The 26,380-nt window shown below is 40.4% G+C and overlaps 1 protein-coding gene across 2 annotated transcripts in view; it reads left to right on the forward strand.

Moving 5' to 3' along the window:
- CSMD1 (CUB and Sushi multiple domains 1) overlaps positions 1-25,383 on the forward strand; it is a 2,858,343-nt gene extending 2,832,960 nt beyond the window's left edge. Inside the window, exons 69-71 of one of the 2 annotated variants that reach the window (XM_077290057.1) lie at positions 9,705-9,834; positions 10,704-10,787; positions 23,859-25,383. In XM_077290057.1, coding sequence (XP_077146172.1) covers positions 9,705-9,834; positions 10,704-10,770 — 197 coding nt within the window. In that variant the 3' untranslated portion in view covers positions 10,771-10,787; positions 23,859-25,383. The remainder of the gene's footprint in view (positions 1-9,704; positions 9,835-10,703; positions 10,788-23,858) is intronic. The other variant, XM_077290056.1, reaches the window with a different exon arrangement.
- Positions 25,384-26,380: the final 997 nt, after the last annotated feature.

Genomic DNA, 26,380 nt, shown 5'->3' on the forward strand with positions numbered 1-26,380 from the left:
TTACTCATTATATGCAACCGCTGTCCACGCCATCCATCTCACGCTGAGACAGTAGCATAAACAAGTTCTTGCATTGTGTAGCGCTTAGCTCATGTGAGCGTGAAGCGCTGCGCTCCCATGTCTGTGTGAGCTGGCTGGCATGGTTAGCGGTTGCATCACTGATGTAACCCTCCCAAATCATCCAGCTCTTCATTGGACAGATATGGATTATCTTCACGTTGGTCAGGTGAGTAACATGGTTGTTTATTTTATATCATTTACAGGTGACATGGGCATCAGAGGATTACCTTCACATCGGACAAATGAGGAATATGGTTTTTCATTATATTTATTTTACAGGGGACATGGGCTTCAATGGATTAGGCGTGAAGTTGAGTAAAACTGTTCTTTTTATTTTTATTTCAAATAAAGATGTCTGCATGATTATTTCAAATAAAGATTGTTATTCTGGCTGTGTGTTCTAATTATGGGTTTAGTAATGGGTGTGTCTTCTAAGCACCTCTCCATTACTAACCTCTGTGCTTGATGTCAGCGGCCATAAAACAATGGACATAAACCCCAAACCTACTACCTAGCTATTTTTAGCTTGGGGGGCATATATATATATATATATATGTCTCCTTGACAGTCTGAGAATACCAGCCCCAGCTTCCTGCTTTATCTTGGCTGGATGACAAAGATGGTTGACTTGATAACCAGCCATGATAAAGCTGACAGCTGAGGGTTGCAACCCTCAGCTACCAGCTTTGTCTGCACTGGTAATCAAAAATAGAAAAAACTATGTCTTTTTTTTATTTATTTATAGCACAAGGTCGACTGATGACTGACTGTTATCAGCAACAGCAGGCATATGCTGATGAGAGAAGTACTCTCTCATCAGCGGACACCTGTGATGGCAGTAAATTTTTTACTGCCAGTTACAGCTACTGGCTCACACTGTCATCTGACAACATGGGGACTGCATTTCTCTGACCAGCGGTAACTAACTTACCGCCGATCAGAGCTGCCAGTGTTTTTTGTGCTGTCACACATATGACAGCGTGGGATACAGCCAATGTTTGTGGGGGGTGAACCCGAACAGTAAGGCCGGGGTCACACTAGAGAATTTTATGGACGCATGACAGGTGCAAAAACAATGCATTGCACACGGACCAATGATTCTCTATGGGGCAGCTCCTATCTGCGATATATTTTGCAGCTGTATTTTACGGATTGAGAAAATCGCAGCATGCTGCGTTTGTCAGCGTATTACGCAAAAAAATCCGCCAATGGTTTTCACGTCACAGGTGTGCCCTGACAGGTTTTAGTAAGTGGAATTTTTGCCTTATAAATGGGGTTGGGACCATCAGTTGTGTTGTGCAGAAGTCAGGTGGATACACAGCTGATAGTCCTACTGAATACACTGTTAGAATATGTATTATGGCAAGAAAAAAGCAACTAAGTAAAGAAAAACAAGTGGCCATCATTACTTTAAGAAATGAAGGTCAGTCAGTCCGAAAAATGGGGCAAACTTTGAAAGTGTCCCCAAGTGCACTGGCAAAAACCATCAAGCGCTACAAAGAAACTGGGTCACATGAAGACCGCCCCAGGAAAGGAAGACCAAAAGTCACCTCTGCTTCTGAGGATAAGTTTTTCCTAGTCACCAGCCTCAGAAATCACAGGTTAACAGCAGCTCAGATTAGAGACCAGGTCATTGCCACACAGAGTTCTAGCAGCAGACACATCTCTACAACAACTGTTAAGAGGAGACTTTGTGCAGCAGGCCTTCATTGGAAAATAACTGCTAAGGACAGGCAACAAGCAGAAGAGTCTTGTTTGGGCTAAAGAACACAAGGAATGGACATTAGACCAGTGGAAGTCTATGCTTTGGTCTGATGAGTCCAAATTTGAGATTTTTGGTTCCAACCACCGTGTTTTTGTGCGACGCAGAAAAAGTGAACGAATGGACTCTACATGCCTGGTTCCCACCGAGAAGCATTGAGGAGGAGGTGTGATGGTGTGGCGGTGCTTTGCTGGTGACACTGTTGGGGATTTATTAAAAATTGAAGGCATACTAAACCAGCATGGCTACCACAGCATCTTGTGCAAGTCTACGATGCTACGTCCCCCTGCATTCCATTCATTCCCCAGTTTTTACACACAGGAGCAACGGCTGCATTAGCAGGCTCCTGGTTGTAAATGTATTTCACTCCTTCAGATGGATTTACAGCGTGGGACATGACTGAATGCCGGAGAGGTATGGGATATTGTTGCTTTTTTAAGTTTTTTTTTAGAACGAGGGTCTTCAGGTGAATTAAACGTACAATAAAGATTTTCAAACACCATGTGTATTTATTTCATTAAAATACTTACTCATAGTGTGTGTGTATTATTAACCCTTTACTACTATTGGATTAATAATGTATAGGTGTCTTATTGAAATCTCTCCATTATTAACCAGGCTTAATGTCACCTTATATTAGCAAGGTGACATTAACCCTTTATTACCCCATATCCCACCACGACTCGGGAGTGAAGAGAGAGGCTAAGTGCCAGAATAGGCGAATTTTACAGATGCATCTTTTCTGGGGTGGCAGGGGGCAGATATTTTTAGCCGGGGGGGCCAATAACCATGGTACCTCTCTAGGTTATTAATATCTGCCCTCAGTCACTGTCTTTCCCACTCTGGCAGAGAGAATTGTGAGGGAGCCCATGCCAGTTTTTTCCATGATTTAACCCTTTATTTTAACAGTTAGAGCCACCAAATTTAGCACACAGACACTTCTAACATTAGTAGTGAGGAATATGTAAAAAAAATAAGGGATATGAAATGATTTACTGTATGTAAACCATGTCTTATATCCTGTCGGGTTTGATAAGGAGATAGCAAAAGCCGGCAATTGAATTACCGGCTTTTAAGCTATCTAGCGCTGTATGAAATATAAATATATGAATTCAGTGCCCCAACACATCCGGTTATCCACTACTTTTGGATCCTTCAAAAGAAACCTGAAAACCCATCTCTTCAAAGAAGCTTACAGCCTGTAAAGACTACACGGCCACCTCAACACCACTGGAGCTACTGCAACCCTTGACCTACTGTCTCCTTCCCCACAATCCTGCAGATTGTAAGCCCGCAAGGGCAGGGTCCTCTTCCCGCTGTACCAGTCTGTCATTGTTAGTTTTGTTTACTGTAAGTGATATTTGTATTTTGATGTAACCCCTTCTCATGTACAGCACAATGGAATTAATGGTGCTATATAAATAAACAATAATAATAATAATAATAATAATATATATATGTGTGTGTGTCTCACTGACATATGCCTCAGATTAGAGACCAGGTCAATGCCACACAGAGTTGTAGCAGCAGACATATCTCTACAACAACTGTTAAGAGGAGACTTTGTGCAGCAGGCCTTCATGGTAAAATAGCTGCTAGGAAACCACTGCTAAGGACAGCCAACAAGCAGAAGAGACTTGTTTGGGCCAAGGAATGGACATTAGAAATCTGTGCTTTGGTCTGATGAGTCCGAATATGAGAACTTTGGTTCCAACCACCGTGTCTTTGTGCGACACAGAAAAGGTGAACTGATGGACTCTTATATACACACATTCTCATTTAAAGATTTTTCTGCATTTTCATGACAATGAAAATTGTACATTCACACTGAAGGCATCAAAACTATGAATTAACACATGTGGAATTATATACTTATAAAAAAGTGTGAAACAACTGAAAATATGTCTTATATTCTTGGTTCTTCAAAGTAGTCACCTTTTGCTTTCATGACTGATTTGCACACTCTTGGCATTCTCTTGATGAGCTTCAAGAGGTAGTCACCGGGAATGGTCTTCCAACAATCTTGAAGGAGTTCCCAGAGATGCTTAGCACTTGTGTTAGGAGTTGAGTTCCGGCCGCTGCACAGGGGGAATCTTGAACCATGTCTGCTGCGGTCTCCCATTCTTCTGCAGCCACAGTGGAGTCTGCTCAGCGGACACTTTGGTCCCAGTGTCTTGCTCAGTCTCACTCTGTGCATAGGGTTACTGCTGCTTTTCCAGCTTCTGCCATTGAAGCCAGTGCTGGGCAGAGGCGAGCAGATGCTTTTGGGACTAAGTCCTGCTTTTCCCCTTCTGAGCATGCCCAGGGCAAGATCTCCCAATGGAGATCGAGGGTCACATACTCAGATACTGCAGCAGATCCCATTGGTCCTCCAGGAAGGTCCTGAAGGTGCTCAACTTCTGTGGCAGCCTCCCATTGGTCCTTCTGGGAAGGTCCTGTATATGCTGCAGCTATTAAATGTTCGCATGACTGCACGGCCATGCGCTAGTGTAAACTTGTAAACGTGTGTGTGTTGATGAGTGAAAGTCGTTCATTAATTATCCCCTCCCTTGTGTATGACTGCTCACGTAAGGTGGATGATTGCTATCTAGCGCACAACTTAGCCATCAGCACGTAACACACAAAACAGCGTCTAATTGCTGTGACCGCCAGTGCGGCGCCATGCGCTTTCACAGCGCTTTCCTGACCCAAGCCTGGGTGGTTAGTGGCATCTGCCAGTGCGGCACCGCATGCACTCTCGTGCATCTTTATTATTATTTCTTTCACTCTGACACCCCAGTTGCGGTTTCGAGCGCAAGAGGTCTATATGAACTCGAATCCTGTGTCTTGGGATTGAGTTCTGAGACTCCTTGCTTGCGCTCTTGGTGCGGTACCACGGCCCTGTGACGCAACAGGGTTTGCTTCCTTCACACAGGGTGAAGTTAACCCGTGTATGTATCCACATTGTACCGCCATATAGTTCGTCATTACTTGGCAGCAGGTTCCATCTCTGCACGGTGGACCCCGGGCTGTGAACGCACCTTACTCTATCTTTCTTATTATTTGGTGCATTCCACTAGACCTAACAACTTGTTGGCCCTTTGGCCTTCACTCTGTGGTCCAGCTCACCCCAAACCATCTCGATTTTTTTCAGGTCTGGTGACTGTGGAGACCAGGTCATCTGGTGTAGCACCCCATCAATCTCCTTCTTGGTCAAATAGCCCTTACACAGCCTGGAGGTGTGTTTGGGGTCATTGTCCTGTTGAAAAATAAATGATAGTCCAACTAAACGCAAACCGGATGGAATAGCATGCCACTGCAAGATGCTGTTGTAGCCATGCTGATTCAGTATACCTTCAATTTTGAATAAATCCCCAACAGTGTCATCAGCAAAGCACATGCACACCATCACACCTCCTCCTCCACGCTTCACGGTAGGAACCAGGCATGTAGAGTCCATCCGTTCACCTTTTCTGCATCACACAAGGACACGGTGATTGGAACCAAAGATCTCAAATTTGGACTCATCAGACCAAAGCACAGATTTCCACTGTTCTAATGTCCATTCCTTGTGTTCTGTAGCCCAAACAATTCTCTTCTGCTTGTTGCCTGTCCTTAGCAGTGGTTTTCTAGCAGCTATTTTACCAAGAAGGCCTGCTGCACAAAGTCTCCTCTTAACAGTTGTTGTAGAGATGTGTCTGCAGCTAGAACTCTGTGTGGCATTGACCTAGTCTCTAATCTGAGCTGCTGTTAACCTGTGATTTCTGAGGCTGGTGACTAGGATAAACTTATCCTCAGAAGCAGAGGTGACTCTTGGTCTTCCTTTCCTGGGACGGTCCTCATGTGAGCCAGTTTCTTTGTAGCGCTTGATGGTTTTTGCCACTGCACTTGGGGATACTTTCAAAGTTTTCCCAATTTTTCAGACTGATTGACTGTTAGGGCTTGCGGAACGCACCAAGTAATAGGGAGATTGATACGAGGTGCGTTTGTAGCCCGGGGTCCACCGTGCAGAGATACCTGCTGCAAAGTAATGGCAGATGGACACTGAGTTCATACAAGGGTTAAACTTCACCCCGTGTGAAATGTAAGCTACCTCTATTGCCTCACAGAGTCACGCTGTACACAGACACTAATACCCTAACTAGGGTTGTGCTTGCTCTGGAACACTTCTGTGCTAACCACACACATGAAGGAACCAGATGCTAAGCCAAGGCTAATTGCCCCCACTGACGCTAGCTGCCTGCCTGAGTGTACAGCCCCAAAGCTAAACAGACACACCACATATATACTGAGAGGTAAAGTATCCACTGGCAACAGCCAAACACAGATGATACTAGTGCATGGCCGTGCGGCCATGTGAAACTTTTATAGTTGTAGCTCTCCAGGACCTTCCTAGTAGACCAATAGGAGCTGCTACAAGACCTGTGCGTGTGACTACCGACCTCCAATGAGAGGTCTTCCCTTGGGCATGCTCAGAAGGAGAAAAGCAGGACTTAGTCCCAAGAGCGCCTGCTCATCACCGAACAGTACTGGTTATAATGGCTGAACCTGGAAGGACAGCAGTAACCAAATGTGCAGTATCTGTCCGAGCCAGGCACTGGGACCGACGTCTCTGCTGAGCAGGTTCCACTGTGGCTGGAGAAGAATGGGAGACAGCAGCGGACATGGTTTGAGATTCCCCTGTTCAGTGGCAAGAACCTAACATTGACCTTCATTTCTTAAAGTAATGATGGCCACTTGTTTTTCTTTACTTAGCTGTTTTTTCTTGCCATAATACAAATTCTAACAGTCTATTCAGTAGGACTATCAGCTGTGTATCCACCAGACTTCTGCACAACACAACTGATGGTCCCAACCCCATTTATAAGGTAATAAATCCCACTTGTTAACCCTGACAGGGCACACCTGTGAAGTGAAAACCATTCCCGGTGACTACCTCTTGAAGCTCATCAAGAGAATGCCAAGAGTGTGCAAAGCAGTCATCAAAGCAAAAGGTGGCTACTTTGAAGAACCTAGAATATAAGACATAATTTCAGTTGTTTCACACTTTTTTGTTAAGTATATAATTACGCACGTGTTAATTCATAGTTTTGATGCCTTCAGTGTGAATGTACATTTTTCATAGTCATAAAAATACAGAAAAATCTTTAAATGAGAAGTTGTGTCCAAACTTTTGGTCTGTACTGTATATATATATATATATATATATATATATATATATATATATATATATATATATGTTTATATATGAAATAGATATTGTGAAAAAGGCTGCTTTTTTTTTGATTTACCTGGATTCCCTTATGTCAAATGTTTAACCCCTTCATGACCTTGGGATTTTCCATTTTTCCGTGTTCTTTTTTCGCTCCCCTCCTTCCCAGAGCCATGACTTTTTTATTTTTCCATCAATTTGGCCATGTGAGGGCTTATTTTTTGTGGGACAAGCTGTACTTTTGAACAACATCATTGGTTTTACCATGTCATGTACTAGAAAATGGGAAAAAAATTCCAAGTGCGTTGAAATTGCAAAAAAAGTGCAGTCCCACACTTGTTTTTTGTTTGGCTTTTTTGCTAGGTTCACTAAATGCTAAAACTGACCTGCCATTATGATTCTCCATGTCAGTACGAGTTCATAGACACCTAACATGACTAGGTTATTTTTTATCTAAGCGGTGAAAAAAATTCCAAACTTTGCTAAAAAAAAAAATTGCGGCATTTTCCAATACTCGTAGCGTCTTCATTTTTTATGATCTAGGGTCGCTTGAGGGCTTATTTTTTGCGTGACAAGCTGGCATTTCAGTGCATATGCGTTCTCTTGATTGCCCCTTATTGCTTTTTAATGCAATGTCGCAGCGACCAAAAAAACGTAATTCTGGCATTTCGAATTTTTTTCTCACTACGCAGTTTAGCGATCAGGTTAATGTTTTTTTTTTTATAGATCAGGCAATTCTGAATGTGGCGATACCAAATATGTGTAGGTTTGATTTTTTTTTATTGATTTATTTTAATTGGGGCGAAAGGGGGGTGATTTAAACTTTTATATATTTTTTTTTCATATGTTTTTTTTACTTTTTTTTTTACGTTTGCCATGCTTCAATAGCCTCCATGGGAGGCTAGAAGCTGGCACAACGCGATCGGCTCTGCTACATAGCAGCGATCATAAGATCGCTGCTATGCAGCAGAAGTGCAGGTGTGCTGTGAGCGCCGACCACAGGGTGGCGCTCACAGCTGCCGGCGATCAGTAACCATAGAGGTCCCAAGGACCTCTATGGTTACAATGCAGAAGCATTGCTGACCCCAGATCATGTGACGGGGGTCAGCGATGCGCTCATTTCCGTCCGCCCGGCCGGAAGCGCTGGTTAAATGCCGCTGTCTGCGTTTGACAGCGGCATTTAACTAGTTAATAGTGGTGGGTGAATCGCGATTTCACCCACTGCTATTGCGGGCACATGTCAGCTGTTCAAAAAAGCTGACATGTCCCGGCTTTGATGCGGTCTCACCGCCGGAGCCCTGCATCACAGTGCGGTATCTGACCTCGGACGTACTATCCCGTCCGAGGTCAGAAAGAGGTTAATATGGTTGTAGAATTAAAATAATGTATATGTATATAACTGTCAATAAATCATGATCATCACAATGTAACATATCATTATCAATTATTTGTCCTGATAGTATTTTACTGATGCCTTAAATACCAAGAAAATTAAGCAGGCACTATCCTGAAACCTATTGACAGGTGCTGAATTACTGAGGATATCTTACAAGAAAAAGAAATGTTTGTACCCTGTTAGCCAGTAGACAGAAAAATATTACAATTTGAGAGTCCTCAGTGGTTGATACCTTTTTCTAACTGGAAAGATGCTAATAAATTGCAAGCTTTTGAGACTACTCAAGTCTCTTCATCAGGTGTCAGTCAAGATATCTTAAAAATGAAGAATGCAGCATATTTCCAACTTAATTAATTTTATTTGTATTGATGTGAACCTCTTTTATACATGTGTTTGCATTTATTAATAGTTAAGATGTATAAAAAGACAATCAAACATGTTTTGTTTGTCGGTGGCTCAGTGGTTAGCACTGTATCCTTTAAGTGCTGGGGTCCTGGGTTCAAATTCATCCAAGAATAACATCAAGAAGTAGTTTTTGTGTTCTCCCTATGTTTGAATGGGTTTCTTCTGACTTCTCTATTTTCCTCCCACACTCCCCTGATAGGGAATATAGATTATGGGGACAGTGATGATAATATCTGTAAAATAATATGACATTAATGGCTGTGAATAAAATAAAGAAATAAAATGCATTTGCCAATTTGTTCAACCGATTAGATGTTAGTTTAAGGGGCTTTCCAGGCTGGGGAAGTTTTTTTGGCGATCACAGTACGATACTCAATCCTACCAGTGTACATATTAGGATTTAGGTTGGCTTTTCAAAATGAGCAGATCACAATGATGCGATTTACATACTTGCAGTCATGTGGTATTTAACTTCTTTCCTTGCTTTTCTCAAAGTGTATTGCATATTTATGGTTATGTGATGATTGCTCAAACTTGGAAGCAGAGCTGAATTCTGCTCCTAAGGCCACGTTCACACATTCAATATTTGGTCAGTTTTTTCATCAGTATTTGATAACCAAAATCAGGAGTGTAACAATCAGAGGAAAACTATAATAGAATCACGTCACCACTTCTGTATTTTTCAACAGTCTTGATTTTGGCTTACAAATACTGACCAAATACTGAACTCGTGAATGTGGCCTCATACTCACTGTATGTTATAAGCTGTTAGCATTCGGCATCCTACAGTACTTTACAAAAGTTTGCTATAGCCTAGAAAATCCCTTTAATATTCATAGCATTTCAAATAATGGCTTGTTGTCAGTTATCAATATTTTGTTTTATTACAGGTCTGCTTAACGTCAGTGACTCTTCCAATAATTACTATGGCACAAACAGTAGTTCTGTAGCAGCTGCAATCTTGGTACCATTTTTCGCACTTATACTATCAGGATTCGCATTCTACCTTTACAAACACAGGTAAATATTAATGTAAATATACATATAACAAAAAATATATATGTATGTATACGTACACACATAGAGTAGTATGTATTAGTGTCTGTGGATCTTCCAGTTTTAATGATGAGAATCATTTGCATTTTACTAAGAAAACTAGTTACAGATGTTTTTAACTTAACTTTTATGCAAAGTTTATTAAAAAGTTACTCAGTAAGAACACTAAGTCCATTACTCAGTCTATTAGTCCTTTACTTTCAACCATAAACACATTTAAATGTATTTGGTAGGAGAAATTGTCATTTATTTAGCATTAAGAGCATGACATATCATTTGTCAGGTTGTCTGCATTTTCCATTTTCACAAATCTTTATGGTTCGAAATTAGTAAGAGTCACCATAATAAAGATTGCCCTGATATCCTGTTTAAAAATTTAGATATGATTATTTATAAAAAAACATTTTTACCGGATCCCATATTAGGTTGATAGGTTTTGTCATATTTTAATATTGTTGTTGGCCTCCTGTTGAAATTTTTCTGTCAGGATACTGTTTGAGGACAGAAAAATTGTCTCATATTTTTATTGTGCAATACAAAATTATGGCATCAGAACAATACAAGATAAGCATTGTATTGCACCACTTTTTCAATAAATTCATAAAAAATCTTTTGCATTGTTTTGAAAAAATAAACACAATGTTTCAGCAGGATTAAAGACATAGTGTGAACCCAGCCTAACACTATACTGAGGAGGAGATATTTGAACCATCTTCATTTCAAATAGTTTTTAAAAAATTAAATAGAACTAGAAAAAACGAATCTAAATCCATCCCATGAAAAACTGCTAATTAATCACCAATTTATTCATTATTTTGTATTTGTACTTACAGATTAAAACCCAGGTCCTATACAACAGAAGCCATGATTTCAATCTCTTGCACTGATGAGGGCACGTAAGCCTGAAACAGCTGTATGTAAGTTGAAATAAATGGCTCTGTACTTAATAAGGACATACCACCTCTCCTGACATGTCTGTATTTTTATAAAAAGTGAAAAATAAATATTTGATGTATTAACCTGTAAAATAACAGTAACGTCATACTTGTTTTTTAAACTATGATGTTTCAATTCTTTGTTATTTCTCCTGAAAATGTATGAATAAACTGGGTGTTACTATTTCTTAATCAATTAATTTATTCATTTTTTTATTTGCTAATATAGCACCATTAATTTCCAGAGTTCTTTGCAGAATTAATTATCAATAAGGTGTATCTTCTATTGCTGATTGAATAGTACAAGACGATGCAGGATCATAGTCTTTAACATAAACATAGGTAACACCCAAATGTGAATTTAATCATACCTTTGCAAAAGAAAAAATGAAGGAACAGAATAAAAACCACTTATATACAGTTATATCACGAGTAATGCAAGTGTGTAGTAAATCAGACATGTCAGGAGAACCTTCAGGTCCTCTTTTAAGGGATTCCCCATGTTACACTCTAGTTTTTTAATAAGCATAGTGAACACAATACAGGTCTCACTTTCTCTAGTAACACTTTTGTTTTTGGAAAGTTGTGCATTGTTACTGATAATACAAAGTCTACTGTATATTGCACATTCATTTTTGTCTTGTTTCCTTTTATATCGCATTACAAAAAATAAATACTGAACATTATGCTTTTCCCTTTCTAATGAAATACTTTTCATATAAGTTATTCCTGGAACATTCACAGTGCAAACTTTATTCTGCACTAGAAATATATCAGGTTGATAAGTGCCAGTAATAGGTCATTATTAGTGATGAGCGAATATACTTGTTACTCGAGATTTCCCGAGCATGTGTGTCCTCCGAGGATTTTTTAGTGCTCGGAGATTTAGTTTTTATTGCCGCATCTGAATGATTTGCATCTGTTAGCCAGCATAAGTACATGTGGGGGTTGCCTGGTTGCCTGGTTGGCTAACAGATGTAAATCAGTCAGCTGCGGCAAGAAAAACTAAATCTCCAAGCACTAAAAAATACTCGGAGGACCCCCGAGCGTGCTCGGGAAATCTCGAGTAACAAGTATGTTCGCTCATCACTAGTCATTATCAGAAATTTTGAACATGCAATTTTTACATATTCCTAATGTTCTAAGAAGCCACACATTAATTATTTTTCTGGATTTGCTTGACATGAACAGCTAAAGGAATGTTCCAGATTTTTTGTAATTCCTGTTCTTTTATATCTAAAAGAAAATTATATTTTACATATCATTTATTCCTTGGCTTTTTTGCTTTCCTGTATTTTTTGCCAGAATGTTCTTGATCATACCAGAGATCAGCTGTGATAATTTTTAATTTGCCTTGTTCTGCTTGCCTCCAAGTTGAATTTGTAAGTAAGTGGATTGTTTTTGACATAAAAGAGATGTTATTTTAAGCCATAGTGCAAAATCTAAATCATGGGCCCCCTACTCTTTGTAAATCTTGTATTTTCTTATTTATCCTTGGGGTACGCTGATGCTGAAGGATATGGATGTTACCCCTACATCTACATACTCTATAGCAAATCTCCATAAGAGAAGATGTTCGAATCTGCCAAGATTCAAATTCATCAAATCACATTTATTTTCCAAGGAAATTCAATTTGCAGTTATTTGCCTCAAACTAAATGTTCTTATTATACCCTGGTGTCTGGAAAGACATACAAAAATCATACTCACCTCACCATTCATCTATACTGGCTTTCCTCCAGTCCTTCGTTCAGTCTTCTGCACCTTTTCTTTTCAACTTCCCCAGTTGTACACATCTTCTTCAACATTCTTCAGTCTTTGCCAGGACTTCTGACTCAACAAGGCATTTGATGTCCCTGCATGTCATGCCAGTGCCTCTGCTGATGCACTTTAGAGATGATGTGCACTGCAGTAGAACAGTGGCATTGACATTGGCCTGTTGAGCTGCTATTCCTGGCACAGAGGAAGAAGGCTGAAGAAGTGGCACACTAGTAAGGAAGGAGAAAATAGATGCAGAAAATTGAACAATGGGTTGCAGGGAAGGAGAGAAGTGAGTGGTGTGGTGAGTTTATTATTTATTCTTTTTACATTTTGACGGCAATAATTCTGTAAATATTGTAAAATTCAAAGAGAATTTAATTACACTGGAATAAATTTGCTTATCTCTACTCAAGAACTTAAAATATTACTGATAATACACTTTTTTAATAGATAAAAACAATAAGCAGCACATGCATACTTATATTAACAATACGGATTATATTTTCCGTAGATGTGAATATAGCTTAAGGTCTAAAAAAAAATAATTTTATATATTCACCAACAGGTGCATATATACAGTATTTTATACTTATTCTGATCAAGTTAGTCTGCATGACGCTTTCTCTCCCACAAATTAGCATACATTTCCTTATTTTTTCTCCTTTGCTCTACTTGTGACATCTGCTTGATTTCTGCTTCTAACATTTTCCATTCCATGGAAAACTTGATATAAAGCTATAATTAAACCTCAGAAGGGATATATATTTCATTGTTGTGCCACCCTGGTATTTGCTTTTGCTGTGATCTTCCAAATGCAGAGATATTCTTAATGCAGAACATAAATATGCAGATTACATTTGTGCATAGATAATGTATCAAATTTAACTCTAACCAAATAAATAGTCTCTGTAATTGATCCTGTTATGCCTATCCATACATGAAGTTTTGATTCTTTTTATAATTTACTTCCAAACACTATATGGTCAGAAGGATAAAAAAAAATTATGCTTTGCTTTATAGCGCTATCATATTTTGTAACGCTTTATTGCAAATGCTACTGTACAGAGTAGAAGGTTTTTTAATGAAAATATAAAATTAATTACACAATATTTCCAATGGATTCAGAGATTTCCCTTCTACAGTCGTGTATTCACATTTGCAAATCAGATACAGGACATGTTTAGAAAAAATGGTTGTAGTTTTGTCTACATTTGACAAGATATTTTATAATTAACTGATTTTTTAATGATCAATACTAGATATGATTGAATTTGTTGAATTTGCTGGTCTGAACTAATTCAAACAGTGTGAAGATTGATTTGTATGAATTACCAAAAAAACTGCCTGCTGCCTTTTTGCATATTGCAAAACATTGCATTTGCCACAGAAGGCTGACATGACCGTAGACATTACATCACAGGCAACTAACACATCACATGACATATTGCAGTCAGTCATAAGGGATTACCAAGCCTATATAAAAGCCATTTTAGGATGATTTTAGGATTGTAAGAGGACGTCAGAGCCCACAGCTCAGCAACAGAGATAGGAAGAAAAAGCCCTAAAACAATAAAAATACAAAAGAAAATTCCCAAAGATCCAAAAATAAAACTGCAAACATTTGTTGTTAAATTTTACAACTTTACATGCCACACCAACACAGTGATTTGAAGCAGGTGCTGGTGTTTTGGTCATGTCATTACCTAGCATATCTTGTTTTGTCATCTTTGGGTAAGGGGTTAATTTTTAAAAAAATAAAACAATTCTAAAATATTTAGACATTTAAAGGGACTCTGTCACCTGAATTTGGAGGGAACAATTTTCAGCCATAGGGGCGGGGTTTTCGGGTGTTTGATTCACCCTTTCCTTACCCGCTGGCTGCATGCTGGCTGCAATATTGGATTGAAGTTCATTCTCTGTCCTCCATAGTACATGCCTGCACAAGGCAATCTTGCCTTACGCAGGCGTGTACTATGGAGGACAGAGAATGAACTTCAATCCAATATTGCAGCCAGCATGCAGCCAGCGGGTAAGGAAAGGGTGAATCAAACACCCGAAAACCCCGCCCCTATGGCTGAAAATTGTTCCCTCCAAATTCAGGTGACAGAGTCCCTTTAACAATGTATGTCTGTTTTTGCAAACCTGTTTTACTAGTCTAATTTGAGAACCATGCACGCTACACCTATACTGTAATGTGCTGCCACATTATATCTACAGTACAGTATGTGTACCTATTTAAGTAACATTTATTATTATATCTATTTTAACAAATGTTGAATATTTGAGGTGGAAAAATTGTCAAGAGATAATTATTGTTTGTATAAAAAGCTAAGTGTAGAAAGTTGATTTCACTAAATATAATTAATTAGAAAAAATAGCCAGAATTTCATGTAATGCAACCCTAGGTGACCTGACTTTTCAGCCATTTCTGAACTTCCAGGCTGAAAGATCCTAGCATGCAGAGTGATCAGACAACTCTTCACTGGTTTATTGAGAGATCTCTTTTTATAGCTAAAACAATGCCATATAATGTACAGAGTAGATACCAATCAGTAACATTTTATTATTATTATACATTTTTATAGCGCCATTTATTCCATGGTGCTTTACATGTGAAACGGGGGCAAATATAGACAAATAAACATGAGCAAAAAACAAGGCACTAACAGGTACAGAAGAGGGAGGACCCTGCCTGCGTGGGCTCACAGTCTGCAGGGGATGGGTCAGGATACACTAGGATAGGGTAGAGCTGGTCGTGTGGCGGTTTGGTAGGTTGAGAATCACTGCAGGTTGTAGGCTTGTCGGAAAAGGTGAGTCTTCAGGTTCTTTTTGAAGGTTTCTATGGTAGGCGAGAGTCTGATGTGTTAGGGTAGAGAGTTTCAGAGTATGGGGGAAGCACAGGAGAAGTCTTGGATGCGGTTGTGGGAAGAAGAGATAAGAGGGGAGCAGAGAAGGAGATCTTGTGAGGATCGAAGGTTGCGTGTAGGTAAGTACCGGGAGACCATGTCGCAGATGTATGGAGGAGACTGGTTGTGGATGGTTTTGTATGTCATAGTAAGGGTTTTGAACTGGAGTTTCTGGATGATAGGAAGCCAGTGAAGGGCGAGGCATTGGGGAGAGGCTGGGGAATAGCGGGGAGACAGGTAAATTAGTCGGGCAGCAGTGTAGGATGGATTTGAGTGGTGCCAGAGTGTTAGAGGGGAGGCCAGAGAGTAGAAGGTTGCAGTAGTCAAGGCAGGAGATGTGTTATGGACCTGGTGGTTAGGTGCACCAGGAATGACATGATAGTTAAACATGGAATCAGGACGAGCTCTGGGGAAATGGGAACTCTGCTGACCGCAAATCCTACTCCTATCAACACAACTAGAAATAGCCGTGGAGCGTGCCTGACTCTGCCTAGACGCCTCTTCACAGCCTAAGAGCTAACTACCCCTAAAGAAAGGAAACAAAGCCTCACTTGCCTCAGAGAAATTTCCCCAAAGGTAAAATCAGCCCCCCACAAGTATTGACTGTGAGATAAGAGGAAATCACAAACACAGGATGAAATAGGTTTTAGCAAAGAGAGGCCAGACTAACTAAACAGATTGAGGATAGAAAAGGAATCTTTGCGGTCAACACAAAAAGCTACAAAAACCACGCAGAGTGTGCAAAAAATACCCCCGCACCGACTCACGATGCGGTGGTGCCACTATGCACCCCCAGAGCTTCCAGCTAGCCAGGTAGTTTCATGATAGCAAGCTGGACTAGGACTTAGCAAGAAAAACCATATGTAACAATTGAACAAGCAGGAACTTAGCTTGTGCTGAAGTAGACAGGTCCTCAGAAAGATCCAGGAGAGATCTGAACCAGTACTAGAACATTTACAGCTGGCAAGGAATAACGATCTGAGTGGAGTTAAATAGAGAATCCAGCCTAGCCCTAAGCGAGGGCAGCTGGAGAAGGAATCTCAGAACCAGCAGCTCCACTCACAGCCACCAGAGGGAGTCCACGGACAGAACTCACCGAAGTACCATTCATGACCACAGGAGGGAGTTCGAGAACGGAATTCACAACAGTACCCCCCCTTGAGGAGGGGTCACCGAACCCTCACCAGAGCCCCCAGGCCGATCAGGACGAGCCAAATGAAAGGCATGAACTAAATCGGCAGCATGGACATCAGAGGCAACAACCCAGGAATTATCCTCCTGACCATAGCCTTTCCATTTGACCAAGTACTGAAGTTTTTGTCTCGAAATACGAGAATCCAAAATCTTCTCCACCACATACTCCAACTCCCCCTCGACCAACACCGGAGCAGGAGGATCAACGGAGGGAACCATAGGCGCCACATATCTCTGCAGCAACGACCTATGGAACACATTATGGATGGCAAAAGAAGCAGGAAGGGCCAAACGAAATGATACAGGATTAAGAATTTCAGAAATCTTATAAGGACCAATGAAACGAGGCTTAAACTTAGGAGAAGAAACCTTCATAGGAACATAACGAGATGATAACCAAACCAAATCCCCAACACGAAGTCGGGGACCAACACGGCGACGGTGGTTAGCGAAACGTTGAGCCTTCTCTTGGGACAAGGTCAAATTGTCCACCATATGAGTCCAAATTTGTTGCAACCTGTCCACCACAGAGTCCACACCAGGACAGTCCGAAGGCTCAACCTGCCCTGAAGAAAAACGAGGATGAAAACCAGAATTACAAAAAAAAGGCGAAACCAAAGTAGCCGAACTGGCCCGATTGTTAAGGGCGAACTCAGCTAATGGCAAGAAGGTCACCCAATCATCCTGATCCACAGAAACAAAGCATCTCAGATAAGTTTCCAAAGTCTGATTGGTTCGTTCGGTTTGGCCATTTGTCTGAGGATGGAAAGCCGAAGAAAAAGACAAATCAATGCCCATCTTAGCACAAAAGGACCGCCAAAACCTTGAAACAAACTGGTAAACTCTGTCAGACACGATGTTCTCCGGAATGCCATGCAAACGAACCACATGTTGGAAAAATAATGGAACCAAATCAGAGGAAGAAGGCAATTTAGGCAAGGGTACCAAATGGACCATTTTAGAGAAGCGATCGCAAACCACCCAGATGACCGACATCCTTTGAGAAACAGGAAGATCTGAAATAAAATCCATGGAAACATGCGTCCAAGGCCTTTTCGGGACCGGCAAGGGCAAAAGTAACCCACTGGCACGAGAACAGCAGGGCTTAGCCCGAGCACAAGTCCCACAAGACTGCACAAAAGAACGCACATCCTGCGACAAGGAAGGCCACCAAAAGGACCTAGCCACCAAATCTCTGGTACCAAAAATCCCAGGATGACCAGCCAACACCGAACAATGAACCTCAGAGATAACTCTATTAGTCCATCTATCAGGGACAAACAGTTTCTCCGCTGGACAACGGTCAGGTCTATCAGCCTGGAACTCCTGCAGCACCCGCCGCAAATCAGGGGAGATGGCAGACAAAGCTACCCCCTCTCTGAGAATACCAGCCGGCTCAGGAACCCCAGGAGAATCAGCCACAAAACTCCTTGAAAGGGCATCAGCCTTCACATTCTTAGAACCCGGAAGGTACGAAACCACAAAATTGAAACGGGAGAAAAACAGCGACCAACGAGCCTGTCTAGGATTCAACCGCTTGGCAGACTCGAGATAAGTCAGATTCTTGTGATCTGTCAAGACCACCACGCGATGCTTGGCTCCTTCAAGCCAATGTCGCCACTCCTCGAATGCCCACTTCATAGCCAACAACTCCCGATTGCCAACATCATAATTACGCTCAGCAGGCGAAAACTTTCTCGAAAAGAAAGCGCATGGCTTCATCACAGAGCAATCAGAACTTCTCTGAGACAAAACAGCCCCTGCTCCAATTTCAGAAGCATCAACCTCGACCTGAAAAGGGAGGGAAACATCTGGCTGACACAACACAGGAGCCGAAGAGAAACGACGTTTCAACTCCTGAAAAGCCTCAACGGCCGCAGAGGACCAATTCACCACATCAGCACCCTTCTTGGTCAAATCAGTCAATGGTTTAACAACACTAGAAAAATTAGCGATGAAGCGACGGTAAAAATTGGCAAAGCCCAGAAATTTCTGAAGGCTCTTCACAGATGTAGGCCGAGTCCAATCATAAATAGCTTGGACTTTAACAGGATCCATCTCGATAGTAGAAGGGGAAAAAATGAAGCCCAAAAAGGAAACCTTCTGAACTCCAAAGAGACACTTAGATCCCTTCACAAACAAGGAATTAGCACGAAGGACCTGGAACACCATTCTGACCTGCTTCACATGGGACTCCCAATCATCCGAAAAGACCAAAATTTCATCCAAATATACGATCATGAATCTATCCAGATACTTTCGGAAGATGTCATGCATAAAGGACTGAAACACAGAGGGAGCATTAGAAAGGCTGAATGGCATCACCAGGTACTCAAAATGACCCTCGGGCGTATTAAATGCTGTTTTCCATTCATCGCCCTGTTTAATACGCATGAGATTATACGCCCCTCGAAGGTCTATCTTGGTGAACCAACTAGCCCCCTTAATCCGAGCAAATAAATCAGACAGTAGAGGCAAAGGGTACTGAAATATAACCGTGATTTTATTAAGAAGGCGGTAATCTATACAAGGTCTCAGAGAACCATCCTTCTTGGCCACAAAAAAAAACCCTGCTCCCAATGGTGACGACGACGGGCGAATATGCCCTTTCTCCAAGGACTCCTTTATATAACTCCGCATAGTGGCGTGTTCTGGCACAGACAAATTGAAAAGTCGTCCCTTTGGGAACTTGCTACCAGGAATCAAATTAATAGCACAATCACAATCCCTATGAGGAGGTAGAGTACTAGACTTGGGCTCATCAAATACATCCCGGTAATCCGACAAAAACTCAGGGACTTCAGAAGGAGTGGAGGAAGAAATTGACAATAATGAAACATCCCCATGTACCCCTTGACAACCCCAACTGGACACCGACATTGATTTCCAATCCAATACTGGATTATGGACCTGCAGCCATGGCAAACCCAACACAACCACATCATGCAGATTATGCAACACCAAAAAGCGAATATCCTCCTGATGCGCAGGAGCCATGCACATGGTCAACTGGGTCCAGTACTGAGGCTTATTCTTGGCCAAAGGCGTAGCATCAATTCCCCTCAAAGGAATGGGATGCTGCAAGGGCTCCAAGAAAAAACCACAGCGCCTGGCAAACTCTAAGTCCATCAAATTCAGGGCAGCGCCTGATTCCACAAATGGCATAACAGAATAGGATGACAAAGAGCAAATCAGAGTAATGGACAGAAGAAATTTAGGCTGTACAGTACCAATGGTGACGGACCTAGCGAACCACTTAGTGCGCTTAGGACAATCAGAGATAGCATGAGTGGAGTCACCACAGTAGAAACACAGCCCATTCTGACGTCTATGTTCTTGCCGTTCAGCTCTGCTCAAAGTCCTATCACATTGCATAGGCTCAGGCCTCTGCTCAGAGGATACTCATTCCACTGAGTAAGCACAGACCACTTTCTGAACTTCTTGCAATATACCTCCGCTTCATCCTGACCCTGACACAAAGCCAGCAAAATTTTCTCTGCCTGATCCACAGAATTTGGTTCATCATAAAGCAAACCCAGCGCCAGAAAAAACGCATCTACATTACGCAATGCAGGATCTCCTGGCGCCAGGGCGAATGCCCAGTCTTGAGGGTCGCCACGCAACAAAGAAATAATGATTTTTACTTGCTGAATAGGGTCACCAGAAGAGCGGGGTTTCAGAGCAAGAAACAGTTTACAATTGTTTTTGAAATTCTGAAATTTAGATCTATCCCCAAAAAACAAATCAGGAATTGGAATTCTAGGCTCCAACATAGGATTCTGAACTACATAATCTTGAATGTTTTGTACCCTTGCAGCGAGTTGATCTACACTAGAGGACAGACCTTGAATGTCCATATCCACACCTAAGTTCTGAACCACCCAGAGTTTAAGGGGAAAAGAAAGGCAAAACACACTGCAAAGAAAAAAAAATGGTCTCAGAACTTCTCTTTTCCCTCTATTGAGATGCATTAACACTTTGTGGGCCAGCTGTACTGTTGAAGGTTGCAGTAGTCAAGGCAGGAGATGTGTTATGGACCTGGTGGTTAGGTGCACCAGGAATGACCTGATAGTTAAACACGGAATCAGGACGAGCTCTGGGGAAATGGGAACTCTGCTGACCGCAAATCCTACTCCTATCAACACAACTAGAAGTAGCCGTGGAGCGTGCCTGACTCTGCCTAGACGCCTCTTCACAGCCTAAGAGCTAACTACCCCTAAAGAAAGGAAACAAAGCCTCACTTGCCTCAGAGAAATTTCCCCAAAGGTAAAAGCAGCCCCCCACAAGTATTGACTGTGAGATAAGAGGAAATCACAAACACAGGATGAAATAGGTTTTAGCAAAGAGAGGCCAGACTAACTAAACAGATTGAGGATAGGAAAGGAATCTTTGCGGTCAACACAAAAAGCTACAAAAACCACGCAGAGTGTGCAAAAAATACACCCGCACCGACTCACGATGCGGTGGTTCCACTATGCACCCCCAGAGCTTCCAGCTAGCCAGGTAGTTTCATGATAGCAAGCTGGACTAGGACTTAGCAAGAAAAAACATATGTAACAATTGAACAAGCAGGAACTTAGCTTGTGCTGAAGTAGACAGGTCCTCAGAAAGATCCAGGAGAGATCTGAACCAGTACTAGAACATTGACAGCTGGCAAGGAATAACGATCTGAGTGGAGTTAAATAGAGAATCCAGCCTAGCCCTAAGCGAGGGCAGCTGGAGAAGGAATCTCAGAACCAGCAGCTCCACTCACAGCCACCAGAGGGAGTCCACAGACAGAACTCACTGAAGTACCATTCATGACCACAGGAGGGAGTTCGAGAACGGAATTCACAACAGAGATGATAAGGGTGTGCACTAGTGTTTTTGTGGTTTCGTTGTTGAGGAATGCGCGGATCTGGGAAATATTTTTGAGTTTGAGACGGCAGGAGGAGGCAAGTGGCTTGAAAGAGAGAGCAGAGTCAAGGATCACCCCGAGGCACCGAGCATGCGGGACAGGGAAAAGTGAGCAGCCATTGACATTGATGGATCAGTAACATCATTATATATGTTCTGTGAGATGAGATCTTGTTATAACACATGAGATCTCATACTTTGAAGTGAGGGAAGCAGCATAGTGTTGTGAGATTTGGCGCAAGGAACAATTGATCGCCTCCAATATTCGGATCACAGTGACCTATACAAGTCTATGAATGAGTGTGAAACATCAGTCTGCACTCAGATTTCAATGAAGAAGATGGATATATTACATTCTAAATGTTCCTTGCACCTGTGCTTCAAAGTTTGAGCCGAGTGTCAGTAGCATAATTGACCTGTTTCTCTCTTGGGAGAGAATCAGCAGCCAGTGTGAGCGTACTCTTAATGCCAGTATTCCAAACTGGAAATTCAGACCAGAAAGTTATTGTTTTTTCAGTCTATTTGAATATAACATTACTGAGACAGTCAAAAACGTTGAGTTATTTCAAGAAAATGATTCCCAAATCAATTTTTAAAGGAATTTTTAAGTTGTTTTGACATGTTTTTGAAACATTTTCTAAGAGTTTTTATTTTTTAATCATTGTTTGCAGCATTTTGATTGAACGGTGCCTAGTTTGAAATCAACTCCTTCAAAAAAGAGACATGCGCTTTATTTTCCACCAAGTGTTTTTCATATCCTGAAGTAGAAAACAGTGCTCAAAGCACCAAATGTGAATGGCAAGTTTTGTTTTACAATAGGAATGATTAGTAAGAGTCTTTCAGGCATTTTTAGTGATTTTTCAGGCATTTTTAGAGTTGGAATGCTCAAAAAATATTGCTCAAAGAACCATTTGTGCACATAGAAGAATTCTGGACAGTTTTTCTAATTAATATTATCTAGTACAATTGCCTGCTTGTGGTTTCACACTGCTGTCTTTAGAAAAGAAATCTGCAGAGTCACTCTTGTGAGCTCACAACATGCAAGATATTGATGTGAATCAGTTGAAGACTCTACTGAATAGAACTTGTCAATAAAGCAGAGGTTCACTAACTGGTCTGATCAATCTCCCTAACTATTGTAACATTCAATCTAAAGAACCAAAATTTTCCACATGAACGTATTCTGCCTTTTTTTAAATTTTTGAGGCGTTGAACACCTTATAATTGCCCAAACAAATATTATCATTTATCAAGGCCATGTATATTCCTTTATCATTATAGCTTACCTATGTTCTGAAGAAGAAGCACATTATATTATAATGGTTTTTTCAGAAGTTTGTCAAATATTGTCATCTCCACAATATAATGCAGTAATGCTCCATACTTTAAAAGTGATAAACTATCTATTGAAAAAAAACACTGTGTAGTCCGATATTTGGTGATGATGCATTTCCAATAAAGATCATTAATGTATTTTTATAATCTGCTGGCAAGCTCTTCTTGTTTTTGAAAGTACAATGAGATGCTGATGAAAAATGATTCTTAATTGCATGGCTTTGCAGTTCTCTATTGTCTGATAGCAAATATACATTGGGCATATGCCACGCATAAGTCTTGCATCCACATGTAGGGCACTTGCTGCAAACAAAGGCATATCTTGGAAAACGTTTTTATTTATATAATGTACAGGGCACGGTATAATGTAACCTTGTCACTGCTATAACCACTTGAACCTTAGGTCTGCCTCTAGTTGTATTTCATCCGAGCAATTAGCACTGTGTGATGCTACAACCTTTTAGACACGACAAATAACCCTACCTTGGTTTCTCTTCGGCCCATATCCAGCTCAGCAGACTGCATAGTTGATATGTCTTACCCCTAAATGTCTGTAAAAATCTAAGGTTTTTCAGCAGCCAGTAGTTGCAAAACAGAAGATAGCAATGTAGTGCATACATCACATCTACTTGTACCCTGATAGTTCCAACAAATTGAACTATTCTGATCTTTTGCATGGCCAAATTCACTACTATTAGCTATGACTATCGATGCGACGTTTGCAATGTTAATATTGCACATCTACAAATCGCCTTGTAGACCTTGCCTATTGGTTGATATAAATATATCTGTATACAACATCTAATTTGTTTTTATTTTTTTTATGGTATATTTTTTATATATTTGAAATGTAGACTTCTTTCATATATTTATTATACTACATCATCAAGATGTTTTTGATTTAGATTTTTTTTTTTTTAATAAACATTTCTTTGCTTAATTTGAGTCTTTTATTTTACAGAGCAAGACCCAAAGTGCAGTATAATGGATATGCTGGGCATGAAAACAGTAATGGACAAGCATCTTTTGAAAATCCAATGTATGATACAAACTTAAAACCCACAGAGGCAAAAGCTGTTAGATTTGACACAACGCTAAACACAGTTTGCACAGTGGTATAGCCTTTGGTGCCCATAAAGACTGATTCATAGCCATACCTCTGATGGACTAGCAGAAATTCCATTGGTGCCCTAAACCAATATCTACTACTTCTGGCTTTTGCTGCTGCAATCTTTAACACCATTGATCAACAAACGGAACATGCATTTCTAGGTCTTGATTTCAATGAGTTGAGTCTTCTGGCGATCAAGTAAAGACATCCCTTCATTTTCTATGGGATTACAATGCCTGGCTGCAAGCTGCTTATCATCCAGAACTACTTCAGGAAGACTAGAGTAATGCCACATTGTTATTTTGATGCCTCGTTTATGAAGTATATGGCAAATGCCTTTCATGCAATATTCTTGGGCACTTGGATCAGTTATGTACTGTGATGGATGAATATACCACGGTACATCTATAATTTTTTTACTTCTAGAAACATGAAAGTCCTGAATGAGACACAATAAATCTGAAAGAGAGGACAACATAAGTTATGGTTGCACAGAAGAAAAATGCTTTACCATTAAATCAATGACACTTTGTAACTGTTTAAAGCAACCAGATCTATCAGACACTATTTGTGCACTGGGGTTTGCAAATTTTTTCATTCAGCTGGTGTTGCAAAATATTCCTGCACAATTTTTTTGCACTAGTATGTTTGAAATGAGTGAATTCCATGTCATCAAGAAAAAAACAGGGTTTATAAAGAAAATGTTCAATTGTTAAAAAAAATATATTCATCTTCATATACTACCCATTTCACTAAAAATCAAGTCTCACGGTTCTGGAAGTCATAATGAGTCATCATTTCCTAACAAAAAGAAACAGTGTTTCTGTTCATTTTATTACAGACAGATTTTACATCTTCATAAACCAACATTTGACATCATGTCCAGAAGCAGCAGTCGATTTTTGTACAATATATATTTTATGTCTTATTTTCTTATAAAAAATAAATAAATAAAAAACAGGGTTGAATTTAAAAATTTGTATTATACAATTAAACAGCGGGTGTTTGACAAATTGTGAAAAGTTATTTATTAAAAAAAAAAGGCGCAAGTACAAAATTATTTTACTCATTTACATTTTATGGTTTTAGTACTGTAGGTTTTACTTTCTTTGATGCAATAAGTGTTCTTATGTTACAAAACGCTTGCAAGCAAATTTATTTACCATTGATTTTCAATTTCTTTTAAATCAACCTCCTTTTCCCTTTGTCTTAAAAAAGTTACATTTTTAAAGATAACCTCTTTCTATATTTTATATTAGGGCGAATAGACATACTGGCCTTATCCTCACCCATTGATATAAGCAGTGGCATTGGTTTCATAAAGGGAATGTAATAGCTATTTTTTTAATTAATTAAAATCGGAAAAGAAAATGAATTCTATTTTCTAATTATTATTTTTTCTATGCATGATTATGAGGCAGTCATTTCTCCAGAGCCGCTGCAGTGTAAATGTCAATAGAAAACTAACTGATTTTTTGGGCATGGTCACTGATCTGGACAAAGGTCATTGAGCAGGAAAAGAGAGGAGATAATCAGCATTAATTTTAAATGATGGATCACTGTGCCATCTACATATGCAAATTGCCTCTTCTGAGAAAAAGAGGACTAAACTCTATAGCGCCACCTGTTGGAAGTAGCGATCCTACAAGTCACAATCAACCCTTTAACGAGTCGTGCAATATGACTTAGGATAAAAGCCAAATCAGTATCTCAATTCGCAGACATGGTGTTTCGGGCTGTTGACCCTCGTCAGTGCGAAGCATGAGAACTGATTTGGCTAGGTGAGAGGCTCTGGACTGGGGTCTAAGGGGTAACATTTCTCCTTATGGAGAGTGACATACCGGCTGGCTTGTCAAGGTAAGGAGGCTTATTCGCCGTGCAATGCTCCTCTGGGAATTTAAATATGCAAATTGCCTCTTCTGAGAAAAAGAGGACTTAACTTTATAGCGCCACCTGTTGGAAGTAGCGATCCTACAAGTCACAATCAACCCTTTAACGAGTCGTGCAATATGACTTCGGATAAAAGCCAAATCAGTATCTCAATTCGCAGACACGGTGTTTCGGGCTGTTGGCCCTCGTCAGTGCGAAGCATGAGAACTGATTTGGCTAGGTGAGAGGCTCTGGACTGGGGTCTAAGGGGTAACGTTTCTCCTTATGGAGAGTGACATACCGGCTGGCTTGTCAAGGTAAGGAGGCTTCATGCAGTTTATAATAAAAGTATTCCTGCTTGAAATATTGCAAAAAAGTTAAGAAGTTATCTCTGCAGATCAGGAATGAATTTGGGATTATCTTTAATATACAGTAGATAAGGAGAGAAATATTAGCAAATATAAAAATTCTATAAACGTGCCACCTTCATTTTTAAAAATCAA

This window comes from Ranitomeya variabilis, chromosome 2 (assembly GCF_051348905.1).
Source record: "Ranitomeya variabilis isolate aRanVar5 chromosome 2, aRanVar5.hap1, whole genome shotgun sequence".
In the NCBI taxonomy this organism is placed as follows: Eukaryota; Metazoa; Chordata; class Amphibia; order Anura; family Dendrobatidae; genus Ranitomeya; species Ranitomeya variabilis.